Source organism: Tyto alba, unplaced genomic scaffold (assembly GCF_018691265.1).
Source record: "Tyto alba isolate M040663 unplaced genomic scaffold, T.alba_DEE_v4.0 Super-Scaffold_10, whole genome shotgun sequence".
NCBI classification, from domain to species: Eukaryota; Metazoa; Chordata; class Aves; order Strigiformes; family Tytonidae; genus Tyto; species Tyto alba.
In genome coordinates, this window is record NW_024881262.1 from 18,342,772 (window position 1) to 18,359,062 (window position 16,291).

At 38.5% G+C, this 16,291-nt stretch overlaps 1 protein-coding gene across 1 annotated transcript in view; it reads left to right on the forward strand.

Annotated features, from left to right (window-relative positions):
- Positions 1 to 9,849: 9,849 nt before the first annotated feature.
- Positions 9,850 to 16,291, forward strand: part of DNER (delta/notch like EGF repeat containing) — a 129,549-nt gene continuing 123,107 nt past the window's right edge. Inside the window, exon 1 of the mRNA XM_033005372.2 lies at positions 9,850 to 10,392. Within this exon, the coding sequence (XP_032861263.2) occupies positions 10,129 to 10,392 (264 nt within the window). The 5' untranslated portion in view covers positions 9,850 to 10,128. The remainder of the gene's footprint in view (positions 10,393 to 16,291) is intronic.

A 16,291-nucleotide genomic window follows, 5' to 3' on the forward strand; every position in this document is an offset into this window, starting at 1 on the left:
GGAGAGAGAGAAAAGTTCTACTCCTGTCCCATATGTAGAATTTGAAAAATGGGTACTCATAGGTGAGTGACCGCAGCAGTGCTGTGTATGTCCATGGTGATGCCTAAGATGTTTAGCATCATGTTATGCAATTAGCCTTCTATTTTACTGTATTGCGAATTTTTAATCATATGTAGCAAAATACATTTTCTGCCAAGAGCTCACAGTGCAGTTTACAAATAGATCAATATAGACTCGATCCTATGAAAAGTATGGGCAAAGGAACAGAGGATAACATGCCATTTGATATCGAATGCCCATCTTGGAGACCATTGTATATTCCAGATGTCAGTAAAAATTGATACTGTTTTTGACAGCTGTGGGATGCCTGATTTCGAGTTGATATAGATCCTGCATGTCTGTAACAATATAAACAGAAAAAGGCATAGCAAGAAGTTACCAATTAGTTGAGACCAAGTAGGACTTCACTTTGTGTATCAATTATTTGGGTAGAGGTATTTATGGATTTACCAAGCAATCTTTGTCAATGCAACTTCTGTAGAAAAACATTTGTTTTAGGAATGACAGTGAAAAAACAATGATGGGAGTTAAAGCCAGAAAAGTCAGCATACTATAGGAGAAACATACGTGCTTCATGATTTAACAAAGTTGACACTAACTCTGCAGCTATCTGCCTTTTCTCTAGCAGCATTGATCTCTTAAACATGATAATTACCTCTTTCAAAAGTAAGAGTATAAGTAATATATAAGAGAGGTTGCATCAGGTAGGCAGAGTGGACAGCTTTACAACAAATCTTTCAACTTGAATGTGGAAGCAGTCTTAGTAGTAAAATAGGGGGAGACTGTGCTGTACCAACTTTATATAGCTATACGTTACTTTTATCTTCTGTTATCGTTGTTACTGTTTCTACTTACACTATATGTTACTATTAGTGTCCCCATTCTTAGCTTCCTATTCTTCTCCTTTCACAGTTGATTTTTCAGTAATCTTGTACTCAAACACATTCAACTGCTACATTCATAATAATGATTAAAAGGGGTTTTTTCCTTCTATGCTGGAACAGACTTTCTAACCAAATTTCAGTCTTGATGTAACACCACTGATGTCTAGATATTTAACATCTGTAAGTCTGAAATAAGGTTTTTGATCATTCTCCCAAGAGCTTTACATTTTTTTTGTTTTGGTTTGGTTTGGGTTTTTTTGTTTTTTTTTGGTTTTTTTTTTTTTTTGTTTTGTTTTGTTTTGTTTTGTTTTTTTAAATACAACCATCCTCCCTATCAGCCTGGCCACAAAAATGGATTCTTGCATCTATACTGGATCTGAATATGCTAATGTTTTATGCTTAACACATTCTCTCTAATCCACATACATCTTTCAATGGTTATAATATATCCATTATGTAACTGGCATTTTTGTTCAGGTATTCTTTTTTTTTTTTTACTAGTAGAGTCAACTTTGCCTTGCTTATTCCCAGTCAAGGGACAGATATGCAGACCACCTAATCTATTTGTTTGCTTGTGTCAACCATCTCTTTACTCCATGTGTATCCTTTTCCTCCATGACATTAAATACAAAGTTCTTGTCTTTCAATGTTCAAAAAAAGAACCTTTGTTCCCTCTCCTGTTCATCTCACATCTGTATGTACTCTCATGTTACCTCAGGCATCTTAAAATTAATCTTTAAAGATCTTCTTTGCCATAACGTTTACCCCAGGTATGATAACGATAAATAACACTTGCCATCTATGCTTATAGATTGTTGTGATGGTTAATATTGTCTCATTGTGTCCTTCATGCTCTGTTGTCTCTCTAATGCCTGACTTCGCCCTCTCTTGTGCTTTAATGGTAAGCTTTTTTATAGTGGGGATATGTCCCCTTCTACTCTGGAGAATCCTGTAAGCATACTTTCTTTCCTTGTAGTTAATAGACATACAAACACTTTAAATCAAAAAAAAAAAAAAAAAGAGATGAAGCTGAATATGGAATATAAATGAGTGATTCTGCATTTCTTAATTTGACTTATTGACGTGGTAAACCATGTAAGACCCTGAATTTTATAGCAACTTATAGAGCTAAGCAAGAAGACATTAAGAAAAAATAAATTTTGCTGTTGTTATATTTTAATGTTAGACGCTAAGATAGTATGCATCATTGTTACTGCTGTATTAATAAAAAAAGTCTGCTGCATAGCCATAAAGATGAAGGTAAGCTATTTAATGTTTTTAGGACTGTAGATTTCAATATTTGTAGTAATTTCAGAAACTTAAAATGTTAACATATAATTTATTCACTCAGAGCTAAAAGTAAAATGAGTAATTTCACCCACTAGCGTGTTATATAGGATCTGCCCAGCCTGACAAAAGTGAGGTTTGCATATTCGAGTCACTCCAAGATTTTTGAGTTGAAGTATGATACATCCTAAATGACTTTCCATCTGATGATCTCAAAGACTGAATGATTGTCCTGCTAAGGCACAGATTAAGGATGTCTATATTTTGTGTTCCCAAGTCCCAAAAGACATTCAGTGCTCAGATGGTACATCCACGTTGGCAATATACTGCAGCTGACCTAGTGAACACCGGAACCAGACAGTACCTATCCTGCTATGATTACTGAAAGCAATTAAGAATCTTCATTTGTATTTGTATTAGTAATACATTTCACACCAGGTATTATATTTATTTGTTTATTGTAACTTGAGTGCATGTGACATTTACATTGTCTAGCATTTATTTCTGAAGATTTTTATGGTACAAGGAAAAGCCCATGTAATTTTTGACTTATTCCCTACAAAATTTTTATAGGCCCACAGTAAGTTAAACATATTGCCCATTTCCTCAGAAATCAATAATTGTTAATGGGAGATAACTGCATGAAGAAAATGTATTTGCAGTGATTAAAGAAGAAATGGTGAGTATTCTAGTTTTATTGCCATGAAATGTCCATGTGAGCTATAGTGTGTTAGTCTTAATAAAAACAGTGACCAAAAGATGTTTAGATCATCTAAAAGTATGTTATCAAATGGTTTAATCTTTATGTAGAACCCCGTATAAAAGTAAAAATGCTATGTAAATGACTTTGACAGTGTGTAGCTCCTTAGTCTGTAAGAAAAAAGTAAAACTAGATCCAAGGGGTGACTGATGAAACTAGATTAAAATTACGATTTAAGTTATTGAGAAAAATATACCTAGAGTCTTCATTGCTTGCAATCTTCAGATAAACACTGGATGCTGTAATTTATGCATATTTCTAGTCTTGACATAAAATAAATGAGAGGTTCTCTATGTGGGAGGCCCAATGAAAATTGATCCAGAACTGTATTAAAATATTGACATTTTGTTTTTAAAAGGTTTTAAGAAACAGTGGATACAATATACAACAAATTATCATTAACTCTGACTGTTGACTACGCGGAATGCCCGTTCACATCCACTCTGTCTGCAAATGGCACTGATACCTTGGATCTGTTGAGTCTCCTTTCCCTAACTTTCAAATGATGTTAACCACACATATATTGACAGTGCCCTCTTCTTCACTATACATGCTTTTCATACTTGCTTCATTGTTTTCCCACAAATAGTGCATATATGACATTCTCTATTTTTACAGAATTTAGACCCTGATTGTTTTCTATAGCAAGCTTTATCTTTGTGTAAGTCAGTAATTCGGAGCTATAGTATGAATTTTCTACTTACCACTGGCTTTCTGTAGGATGTTAGGTAAGAATCCAACTTGTTGGTTAGGTGTCTAAATAGTTTAGGATCTGGGCTGGAGCTTGAGCTGTAAAATTGAGATAATACCACTACCCCACCTCAGTGGAGGGTGGTGAGGAGGTGGTGAGTCATAATTAGCACTGAGTAAATTAAATGTGACCTTAAAGATTCAACCTGTAAAGGAGTCAAGGTATTTTGTGGATCCACACTTATATATGTATATGTCTCTTATTTGAAAGAAATGCTTAAGGTGATAAATAAATCGAAAAGACAAGCTTGGGCTGAGCCATAATCTACTACTTAAAAATGACATATAAGAAAACACAGATAGAAACAAGGTGACCTTTATCTATGAATTTTAAATCTAGTGAGGGTGGTATTACTGAGCAATAATAAATTGAAAAACTTGAAAAGAAATGAGTACCAGAAAAAGAAATCCATATAAATTTGGTTTTGTTTTTGCTGTGAAACTTTATGTTGAAATTAAAACAATAAAAGCAGTTATCTGATAATTTTTCTGATTGTTTCTGATATTTTTGCCACTGCCTTGAGAATCCCAGGTTCTGGCTGTTTTGTGACCGCAAACCAAACAGAAGATCACCTTTCTGTTTACTGCTCAGCAAGAATAACAGAGAAACATTAAGCCACCAAATCCTTCACTAGATTACCTTATGACTTGTTTTAGTTTTCTTCAGATAAAATGTCTATTGATATCTTATTTATCCTTCACTCATCTTTTGTACAGCTTCTAATATGTAAGGTTTTCCAGTCAACCAGAATATACATGTCATGTCCTCTGCCATGTGCATCTTGAAATTAATAGAAATAAAAAGTCATTTACTTACTGGCTATAAAAATAGCTGCTCTTCAGATATAATACTTACATGAAGTTCTCATGGTCAAATACTTGTTCTGACAGCTGTCATATTAAGCACATAATTTGAATTGCTGAGACATCTATGTAAATTCTAAGATAAATACTTAAGATAAATCTAACATTATTTAAGATTCTGTGCTTTACACTTGTACTGTTTCTTTGACTTGAAATTACTGTCTGTATGAATGGTACATTATAAATTATTTTATCTCTACTGAATTTGTGGTCACGATAGGTCATTATTTGGGAGCCTAAGTTCTGGTGAAAGAATAGAGTGGAAGACTGTAAATGCCAAAGCCTATACGTTCTTTCTTATTCATTTTGTTGTATCTGCATCATAGGATTTAAAGACCTTAAGCTACAGCTGTGTTAGTTGCAGCATTCATTTTGTGGTGTTACTTTCTGAGAGACTTTTCAAGCAAGGCTCTTAGAAGTTGATTCAAACTTGGTATAAATATGCAGGATTTTATCCAGGGTAGTTTTATTTGCTTAAATGTGGGTCCGGATCAGTCTTTTTATAAGATGAATTTCTCATTTCATGAAGTACAGTAATATTTGCTGTAGTGTCATACAGCATGGTGATAAAAAAACTTCGTAAGAGTATAAAAAGCACACCTTTGCTGCAAAAATGTCTGTTTTCAAATCTTGTGTAGAGATTTTTGGCAAAAGGTGCAGTAGCTATTGGGACAAATTTTCTGGCAACTTTTAGAGAAAGATCTTTCTTAAATAGCTGACAGATGTTTTGTTTGTGAAACATATTTATTTATAAATAACATTTGTGAAATATTTATAACTCATTACATTGTTCTAAAAATATATAAAAAAATACATAGGATGATAAAAGTTCCTGCGAGCCAAAGAAATAGGTGAAGATGTGGGAAATACTGTCAGTCCTTAATTGTCTGTCTGCCACTGATAAAAAAGGCATAATGGAATTTCACAGCACAATGGTTTTGTGCTTCCCAATATAAGGGTTTAACTTCTACTTTATGGATTTTTCTCTTAAAACACAATTTATGATTACCAAGATTTTTGGATTCCCACAATGAAGAATGTTTCTGTACATAATCTCTCTCGATACTAGTTGTATCAACATCTCTCTACTTGTACTGTGGGTCCCCTGAGCAGCAGACATTAAATAACAATGTATACTTTCACTGTCAATAGTGGTAAACAAATAAGCATGATTATCACCAGTTTCCTATATCAAAGTTAGCAAATAAAAAGAAGAAAACATGAAAGCTGACAGCTTGCATACAACAAACAGCTGAATAAAGTGGAGACAAGTAAAACAAATATAAATGCAGGAGCCAAGAAGAAAAGCAGAAGAAATCCATGCACATTGTCAGGGATCAGGGTGTTTGCTAGTCTGCATCAAGAGAAGAGGAAAAATAGAAATTATTCAAGTGCATATGAAAATAAAGCAACATTCCCCTCTCATCCACCTATAGCAGTGAACTATGTATTTTTAAAAACTTTGTGTCTGTTCAGAGTCTTAAACTAACTAACTTTTTCCTGTAGCCAGAAACTGCCATCACAGACCCATGAATGTCAGCCAAAATAAGTTCCAGTGTGAAGCACCTGAGCATGGAACTTCTGAGGTGAGTATTCTTACTGGATTCCGGGGGCTGCTTACATGTTTAGATGTGTACTTCAGTGTTTTGATATGTTGAGGTGTGGACCATTCGAACAGTTTATTAGTAGAATTTGCTGGACTAGAAACTGTGTGCTTGGAAAAAGTAAGTTTAATGCATGTAGGAAACATTTTGAATAAATGTATCTGAAGCCTTATGAAACACAATGTTAAACAATAATAGTTTCAGTGAGTGCGGCAATGATTTTCAAAGCTTTAATTTTGGCAACATTTGGATATGTGATTGGGAACATGGTGGGCAATTTTGGAAATATGACTCCAGTTGCATAAGTGGGACCTTTCTGAAATTTCTCAAATGAAAATAAAATCCAGGTTCTTTTGGTAGGTTGGCAGGCAGAAGTGGAGGGAGAGCTGAGGACAATGTCAGTTCTCCACTCTTCAAACCAATATCATAAAAACATGATTGCAGCCTGACCCAAAACATGTAACAGAAGAGAATCACAATCCAGACACTGTTCAGAAAGGCTCAACACAGTAACAGTCTCAGCTAAATTAACTCCTGTACTAGTAAAGAAAAATGTAACTAATAGTTGTTTTAAAAGAATCCACCAATATTTAGAAAAAAAGATCATTGTTATTATGGGATAAATTTAAAGCCTATAACTTTCTCCTAGGAAAACACAGAGATTTTTGTTACTCACTAAATATTTAATCAGAACAGATAAAAAAAAAAATCTTCAAAATCTCTTTCAAGCCACTAGAGGATGAATACTTCTCCATCAAAATAAATAGTTAAGCTGCACATGTAGCTTATCTAAGCCACACTAATAAGCTATTAGACTGGTAATACAATTCAAATTCTAGCAACTGTAAATGAGGCAGACAGTTCAAATCCTTACTGAATGCTGTGATTAGTAATTTGTTTATGGAAAGCTGACTATAAAATTATTTAAACTATGCATACTGGAACATTAAAATGCATAAAAATGTACAACATTTTGGAAAATCATTAGCTAATTAGGTAAGCATAATATTTTCTGTTGTACAGTTAATTATGATGAAAATTGTGATTATAATGCAAAGGTTTCTTGTATGTTCTGTAATATGCTAAGGAAACTCATGTGATATAGTTATGTCCGATCTGACACAGAACATTAATTACATTATGTCCTACTCTGCTGGTTGCGTTTCTGGACTAACTTGTTTTTGAAGTTGTTCTCTTCTGCAAATACCATGCTACTCCATCAACAGTATTCATTATCTGATCTAGCAGTCAGCCTTAAAATAATCTTTTCAAATACTTACCTATATTGTCTGACTACTATGGCCTCAGATATAGAGCAGAATTCCACTAGAACTACTGAACCCTTTGGGGGTACCAAGAACCGTTAAAAAATAGGGGCACTCTGTAAGCAGTGTGTTCAGGCATCCTGTTTGTTACGAAGGTCTGTCAGCTGATCAACACAATTGTCATCAGCCTGGAGAAGAGATTGAGCAAAAAGGAAGATGGGTCAGGCTAGAGAGTAGAACATCTTTTCAGCTTGTCTAGTTCTGATTATTTGTTCTATAAGATGTTTAGAGAATTAGCTGAAGCTACTTATTAACAACTGTCTTTGACAAGCCGTGTGGAAGGGTGAAGCCCTAGGAGATTGGAAAAGGACTGTTGTGGTTTAATCCCAGCTGGCAACTAAACCCCATGCAGCTGCTCACTCCCCTGTGGTGGGGTGGGGGAGAGAACTGGAAGGGTAAAAGAGAAAACTTGTGGGTTGAGATAAAGATGGTTTAATAGTTGAAGCAAAAGCCACACAAGCAAAGAAAACAAGGAATTAATTTGCCACTTCCCACTGGCAGGCAGGTGCTCCGTCACCCTCAGGGCAGCCGGGCTCCATCACGTGTAACAGTGACTTGGCAAAACAAACGCCATCAGGACCAGTGTCCCCCCCTTCCTCCTCCTTCCCCCAGCTTTATACACTGAACATGACACCACATGGTCTGGAATACCCCTGGGGCCAGTTGGGGTCAGCTGCCCCGGCTGTGCCCCCTCCCAGCTCCTTGTGCCCTGTCCCAGCCCCCTCGCTGCTGGGGTGGGGTGAGGAGCAGAAAAGGCCTTGGCTCTGGGTAAGCGCTGCTCAGCAATAACGAACACATCCCTGTGTTACCAACACTGTTTTCAGCACAAATCCAAAACACAGCCCCATACAAACTACAATGAAGAAAATTAACTCTATCCCAGCCAAAGTCAGCACAAGGACAAACATTTTTATTGATAAGGAGGACAGAGAGAATTACAGCCCAGCTGCTTTAACATCAAATGCCACAGCAACCTGGGATACATATACAAGTTGTTTCAGAGCACCTGGAAGATAACAAGGAGACAAGTAGCAGCTCTTTGTGGACTTATCAAGAATAAATCATGTCAAACCAAATTATTTTCTTGTAGAACAAGGCAACAGTTCTTGTGAATGGAATAGAATGAACAAAGTTATTATAAGTTGACATGTACAAGGCATTTGGCATTGCTTTCCATGATGTTCTTATGAACAAGCTTAGCCATTTAGTAAGAATATGTTTTTTACAGTTGTAAAATTGGTTGGGGAAAAAAGTGCTTAAAGAACAGCAAGTGATATTTCAGTTTCAAATTGTAAGAATGTCTTCCACGTTCCTGCATTTCACTGAGATATAACATTTGGCAATGATTAATAAAGAAAAGATGATGATGAACTGGTCTGGTAAGCAGGCTTTTTTTTGTGTCTCGGCATGTGAAGGGCTCTGATGAACAAATCTTGGTTAAAGAAAAATAACCTTAAGGAGGAGATAGTTGTAAAATCAAGACACAATTCAAATATACATAACTAGGATTGTTTTTTATCTGTGTTACCACAGTGCCTGTAGCAAACATCAGCACCCAGTGCTGTGGGGCATTGGGGGCAGTCACGGGGCTCCGTTTGCCGGGGGGGAGCGGGATCCTGAGGTGGGCAGCGGCACTGACACTTCAGGTCATGCTTAGGCTGCTAGAAACATTAATGAATTCTCAGTTCAATTAGCATCACCAGTTATTTCTGCTTGTGATACAGGTTTCAGCTGTATGTGAACTCTGAAGGTTTGTGAAAACTGTAGCTTGTCGGTGCCAGCACTGCTCCCGTATCCTCCGCTAGAAGCGTGAGAAGTCGGTAGCTAAGAGAGATTTAAATACCTCAATTGTGCAGAAACAAATCGATAGAAGGCCAGAGAACGTGGATTATCTTCCTGCTGTCCCTTAGCTGGTTTACAGACCATGTATTTTAGGTCTAATCCGACGCAGGAAAAAAAAAAAATCCCCCAAAGACTAGCAAAATATAAATCGATTTTAAAGAAATCGTGTGCAGGTAATCTCAACTGCGAAAACACACATCTTGTTTTATTGCACTGTGAGAAATGACGGGATTAGTTTTTACGCTCATCTGCCTCTACTGCAGTCTTAAATAAATTCTGAATTAATTAGCAGGGCGTTCCCCGTGTGAAGCAGTAATTAGGAAGCAAAGGGCGCGCTGGCCCCCACCGGGTGTTGCTCTGTCGGGGTGTGAGCCCCGGCGCTGCCGTTCGCGCCGCTCCCGCGGGCTGGCGGCGCTGACAGCCCGGCCCTGCTTCCGGGGCGGGTTTAGCGGCGCCCCGCTCCCCTCGGACTCCCGGATCGACCGGGCGCCGCTGTCTCAGCGCCTCCCGCTCCGCTCCGCTGCGCTCCGGCCCGGGCCCGGCCGCGGCTCTGGGGACGCGATAGCGCCGGGGCCGGGGAGCGCGGCTGCCCCCTGGCGGGCGCGCAGCGGCCGGCTCCTCCCCGCCCAGTCCCCGCCCGCCCGTTGCCCGGGGAACGGGGGGTAGGGAGCTGCCGGGCGGCCGCTGCTTCCATCGCCTCCTTCCCTCCCAGCCGGTGCCCGCAGCCGAGCGGCACCAGCAAACCGGACGCCATGCTCCGAGCCGCCCCCTTTCTCCTCCTGCTGCTGGTGCTGCTCGCCCTGGCTCAGCGCCGCGCCTGCTTTCCCGGGCCGGCCACCGCCGCGCCCCCCGGCCGGGACCCCTGCCTCAGCCAGCCCTGCCGCAATAACGGCACCTGCTCCCCGGTGCCGGCGCGCGGCTCCGCCGCGCCCCGCCGCCTCCAGCTGCTGCTGCCCCAGCCTCCGGCCGCCTACAGCTGCGCCTGCCCCGCGGGGGTCACCGGCACCTCCTGCCAGGTAAGGGGCGCTCCCGCCCCAGCGCCCCCGCCCCGCGTCCTTGTGCCCATCCCTGCCCTTGGGTGTCTCAGCTCGCGCTGCAGCGGGCGGGCTCCCTCCCGCCCTCGGGCCGCCTCGCCCCTACCCCACCTGCGGGCGCTTCTGCCCCGCTCCGCACCGAGCCGTCCCGGTGCCCGTTTGCCGGCATCTCCGCCCCGGCAGGCGCGCGGTGGCGGCCGGTGCCCCTTCCCCTCCCCGCGCGCGGCCGCCGCTTCCTGCCGGCTCCTCGCGCGGCGGCCGTTGGTGCCGTTAACGGCCGGTGCCGGGAGCGGCTGCCGCGGGCACCCCGGGCGGCCTCGGCTCCCTCCCGGGCTCTCCGGGGGGCCGGCGGCGGTTCGTGCCTGTGGACGCGGTGCCGGTACCGCGAGGGACCGGCTCGGAGCCGTGCCGTGGGCTGGCTCCCGGGCCGTGGGGAGCGGCCGGCCGGCGTGCGAGGGGCTCGGCTGGAGGTGGCGGAGGATGGGGCTGAGCTCAGGCAGTGCCTTCCAGGTTAATCTCCCTGCTGTAACCACCGTCCAGTCCTCGCAATTTATTTAGCATTGATTTATTTTAAGTTGAAAAGGATAGTTCTTGGAAGTGGATGCTGTATTGCATTGAATACTAATCATTAAATCGTGTCTCCAGTGGTCATTTTCATAGGTTAGGAATGCTTGATCCCACGTTTCGGGTGCTTCTTGGATTGATTTTGAATTCTGAAAGGTTAGAATGGTCAGAGTGGGGTTAATGATCTAAAATACAGAGAGGCGGTAAGCAGTATCTTTCTAACATGCTTGGTCATATTGGGATTTAATGGAATAACGTAATAGAATTTAATTCTTGTCACATGAAGATTTTTTTTTTTTTGTTGCTGTTATTGTCTCTAGTGTTAATGATGAAAATATTTGTTACCGTGTTCAGAAATTCACAAAAATTTAATCTTCCATATCTTCAGATAAGGAAAAGAAGGCACAGGTTTGCAAACAAAGAGGTTTGTTTCCTGCATGTGGATACGATGTGTTACTTTCTGTGACAGTGGTGTACAAAAGGCTGTATGGATCGGCTACCATTTCTTTATCAGTGCTATCTGTTTTAAGTTGGTTTGACAGAAGCAAATGAATTCAAGTAAATTGAGTGTGCTTTTCAGTTTTGGTTTGTTTTTTTTTTTTTTTTTTTTAAATGTTCCTTGGTCACATAGTATCTGAGCTATGCTGTTGAATAGATGAAAGGGATAATACATTTACTGAAGACTTAATGTGAAGGTGAGTATAAAAGTCATTGTAAAGTCGGAGCACTATACGTGGAGTTCTGTGCTTGCCTTGAACTGTCTCAGCTGATTCAGTGTAACAATGAAAGTGAAAATATTTACACTAATGAGATTCTGTAAAATCAGAGAGATGAAAGAGGATTAAATAGATTTCTCTCTGGCTAATTTTAGCTCTTGTCCTCTTAAGATTTTACTATGTTTCTATCACTACAAAGAGAGAAAGAGCGCTCTGTGTGTTCGCTTCTGCTTGTTGCTGTTAAACTAAAGTGTCTGAGATCCATGACTGAAAGATTAATGTCCTTTTTAAAGATAGTAAAACGTAACACATGCTGGCATCATACCTCCTGTGAAGTGTTGTGCCTGGGGAACTGGATTTAATTGTTTTTCTAATGAAAGAGATAGGCAATATTTTCATAGCAGTTATGCTTTTTATTAACTAATAAGAGGAGGCTTATGGTGTTGTACATTTTTTTTTCTTTTTATAAAATACTGAGTAATGACCCTTGCAAGGAAAACTGATAAACAAATGAATGCCACTGCTAGCTATCATGTCAGCAGTTAAAATATGGATACCAGTGAGATATGAAAAGTTAATATGGTTTTGAAATGTAACTTTAATTAACTAGAAAGCAGGCAGGTTTTTAAGAGGAGTGATATAAACACAGTATAGCTATAGTTGTGGTTTTGCTCATTTTATTGATATAGGAAATAAATATGTACAAATGCATTAATTCCTGTGTTTCTCTGTTGTTCAGATGTTTAATGGCTTAAATTTCTACAAAAAAAAAAAATGGTAAAACCAGTTATGTTTTCTAATGAAATGATAATAAATAACTGTAAGATTTTTGAAATAACTATAGGGATTTTTTTTTTTTCTCTTATCCCTTAAGGGTTATGAGAAAACTATGGGCTAAATCAGGGGATCATTGGGATACAGCTAGACAGGGGTTTTTCATCTTACTGCTGATGTTATTACCGAACAGTTGGACTAGTGAAGGGTAATGCCAAGAGGGCAAAGAAGAATAGGAATTATTATGCCGAAATCATATCATGAAAGGTAAATTTGCATTTCTGGAATTTGTGATGGAGCTGGAGCTCTTTGGGAACCCCACTTCCCTAAAAATATAGAATTATATCCATGTTACTTCTTGTATTGAAGGCAACATTTTGCTGATTCTGGTAAGATGTGTTGAGACGCGGAATGAAAAGTGCTTTCAATGTGTCTACAAGCCAACTGGGCAAAGCAAAGTTTATTATATAGAAGGATTACTAACAGTCAAAACCGAAGATTGCCCACAAATTTTGATACTGATATTTTTACTATAACTGGTTTTGATGCACTTGATGATGCCGATGCTGGCATGGGAAAAGAATAAAACTGATTTAACATACACATGAGATGCTTCTAAAAGTCCAGATCTTTCCTGTCATCAAGTGATGTATTTAACTTGAACTTAAGCCAATTCCACGATCTTATAATTGCTGTAGTAACTCATTATTTATTTAACAACAGAAATTACAGGTCCTTTTAGCATATCCATGCCATGAATTATTCATGTGTATATGTTTCACATTACTTACGGTTTGAATATACTTTGTTTTGCAAACTTCAGGTTTCTTTTGTTATGGATTGTTAACATTGCAAGACATTGTTGAATTGAACTTCATTTCCTTTCATGGCTGTGAATTTTTTCCCCGTGGTTGGGATTTTTTTTTCCCCCCACTTCTTTATCATACTTCTAGTCTCTGTAAAGAAGAAATAGAATTATTGTGTCGAAGTATCTTAAACTTTAGTCTGAGCGAAGAAATCACACTTATTCCTATGAAAATTGTGCAAAAATTATATTGAATTCAACTGCCTTTCTGTAGGAATTTCAATTTTGCCAATTCTCAGCTTTACACTGAGATAATTTGATGAAATAATTTGAAATGAACTGAGTAACAGATATTAGTTCCCTAAACTTTATATTCCGTACATTTTGACTGATATTTTACTTTGAGAAGCAATCTTTAACCTTTATGTCTAACAACTAGTCTAATGGCTATTGTTATTTCTAATGATGTCTATAATCCAGTAAAATGTTTTTTCTTGATAAAGAAAGTTTTATGTAAAAATTGATTTGTGTTTTTGCCTTATGAAAAAATTTTAGATACACAAGGTACAAAATGACTAAATAGGAAGTGAGAAATTTCATTATAGACTTGGTCATTTGCTTAAAAATACAGAATCTGAATTTAGCTAATTGCATTAAAATGCATGATGTTTATTTGGTCCCATGCTAGTGCTAATTTCATTAAAAGACTATCACATGAAGAAACATTCTTTTATTAATATATTTTTAAATACAATCGTATGTGCTTTGTTTGTTTTAGTTGCTTCTTTTGCTTTTGTTTGTGTTTTGGTTGTTATTTTTTTCTTGTCTCCTTGGTTCATAATTTTCCCTCATTCTTTTACTTTGGTGCTTTTTAATGCTTTTAGTTACTTTATATTGTGTCAGTAAACAAAACAAGAAAACAAGTAGTGTCTAGGCATACTGAGCCAGCATTCTGACTTTGCAGCAGTTTTTTTCTGTGTAGTCTGATTAGTGGTGACTGGATGTTCCATGTACTCCTGAGAGTGATGTGGTAGCCACTGATGTAATAGCATTTTTGAGTTAGTATTGAAATTATCATTTTAGTAGCAAAAAGATCCCTTTGGTCTTGGAGGGAATGTGTTGTTTTCACTCTAATGGATATCTTTCCATACCTATAGTGGAAATATATTTTTTAAAATGTAATTGTGGGCATATTATTTAAAATGGAATCTTAGAAAGGTGTAATCTGAGTTTAAAAAAGTCAAGGAAGAAACTGGTATTATAAAAACTAATACAGGTGAACAGTAGATTATGTTTTAAATTTCATTCTTAGAATTATTCTCTTTCTCCTCCCCAATTTCTCTGCCTGGTTATGTTTTTCTTTATTCTCTTCCTTTTTTTTGTACTTTTGAATGATGCCAGGTGAATTTATTCTTGTCTTTGATCATGGTATTTGAATGTTTGTAGGCTATACTGCACTGATTTCATTTTTTTGCTCAGTGTCCCCCGCTTCTGTTTTTCAATCCTGTGTTCGGTTTTTGTTTATTTTTCTTTGAATTTATTTCTGTTCTCAATAGATTTCTGATAATGTGCTGTTTAATGCTGAATGTAGAAATAAATGGTTAGCAAACTGCTGCACAAAGAAGGGTTATTGTTTCGTGACTCACTGGTCTAATACTTTAGAGTAAGTGGTACAAAATGTTGTTGGCCAGGTTATATCAGGTTGCACTGGACAGTGCTGTGTAAAAGGACATCCTTTAATCTAACTGCTAAATCACCTTCGTGTCAGTATTCTGATTAATTCTTCATGAGATCCTGTTTTCTATTAAGTGCTGACATCCCTTCTAAAAGGTCTCTAAATAATCCTTGAATTCACAATTAATTCTCTAGCATATTTTAAATGCTATTTTTTCCATTCTCTACTCGTTAATGTAGGATATATACTTAGATCACGTGGTTACTGTGATGAAAGTACTTTGTTACGTGACCACTATGCTCTTTTATCTTTAATGAGAGTAAATTGTAGTTAGCAGATGCCCTGGAGTTTTCTTGTTTTATTTGGATGTAGTTTAGCTTGAGTTCTGAGGTACCATCTCACTTCCTGCTGACTAACTGTGCTAACTCTTGCAGTGCTTTCAAGTTGCAGAATTTAAATATTTGCATTGATGCATATGCTGTGTGTGAGAAGAGGCTGTGAGAGCTCAGTTTGTTTATCTTGCAGGAGTCTAAGGGAGAACAAAGTGCCATTCTCTGTTGCCTAATGGATGGTGATAGAGAAGATGGAGTAAGATTTTTCTTGGATGTGGTCAGTGAAAGGATGACAGGTGACAGACATGTTATAGTAGAGGAAGTTCTAGTTAAAACTGAGGAATGAAATTCCTCACAGTGATGGTAGTCAAATAGGCACTTAGAACTGTTGGGGTATGTCCATCCTTGGAAATTTGGGGCTTGAGTGGCCAAAACCACGAGCATCTTTGCCTAGCATTAGCCTTGGCCTGAGCAGGGGTTGGACCAGAGAACTTCCTCAGGTCCTTTCCAGCCTAAACCATTCTATGATTCTGTATATACACACATACATATATATGTATATATTTTTTTTTATAGATTTTTCATTTGCCCGTTACTCTTGTCCTGTTCTTGCCTTCACCTTTGCTGGATATTTAAATTATTTCCATGTTAACTATATGTATATGTTTTATATCAAGTCTAGACTGTACCTGGAAGCTGTCAAACTTGTGTGTAGTGCAAGCAGGAGTTCTGAGATGGCAATATTACTATTAGATAGGTTATCTGAAAAATCTTTAGTATTTAGTTCAAGCTACTTTGTTTACAGCTCCTTTAGTCACAAATTACTATACTCACATTTCATAGTCATTGTTGAGATTTTTTTTTTTTTTTTCCCCAAGTAAAAATTGTATGTCACACAGGCCTGATGGATATTACTTGTTTTCCGTGAGTTTTTGTGATCTGTGAAGTGTTTAGGCACCTCATGAACTTGATCTCCATGGTTGCAGTGGAACTAATGAAGTTCTGCAGTATGGCA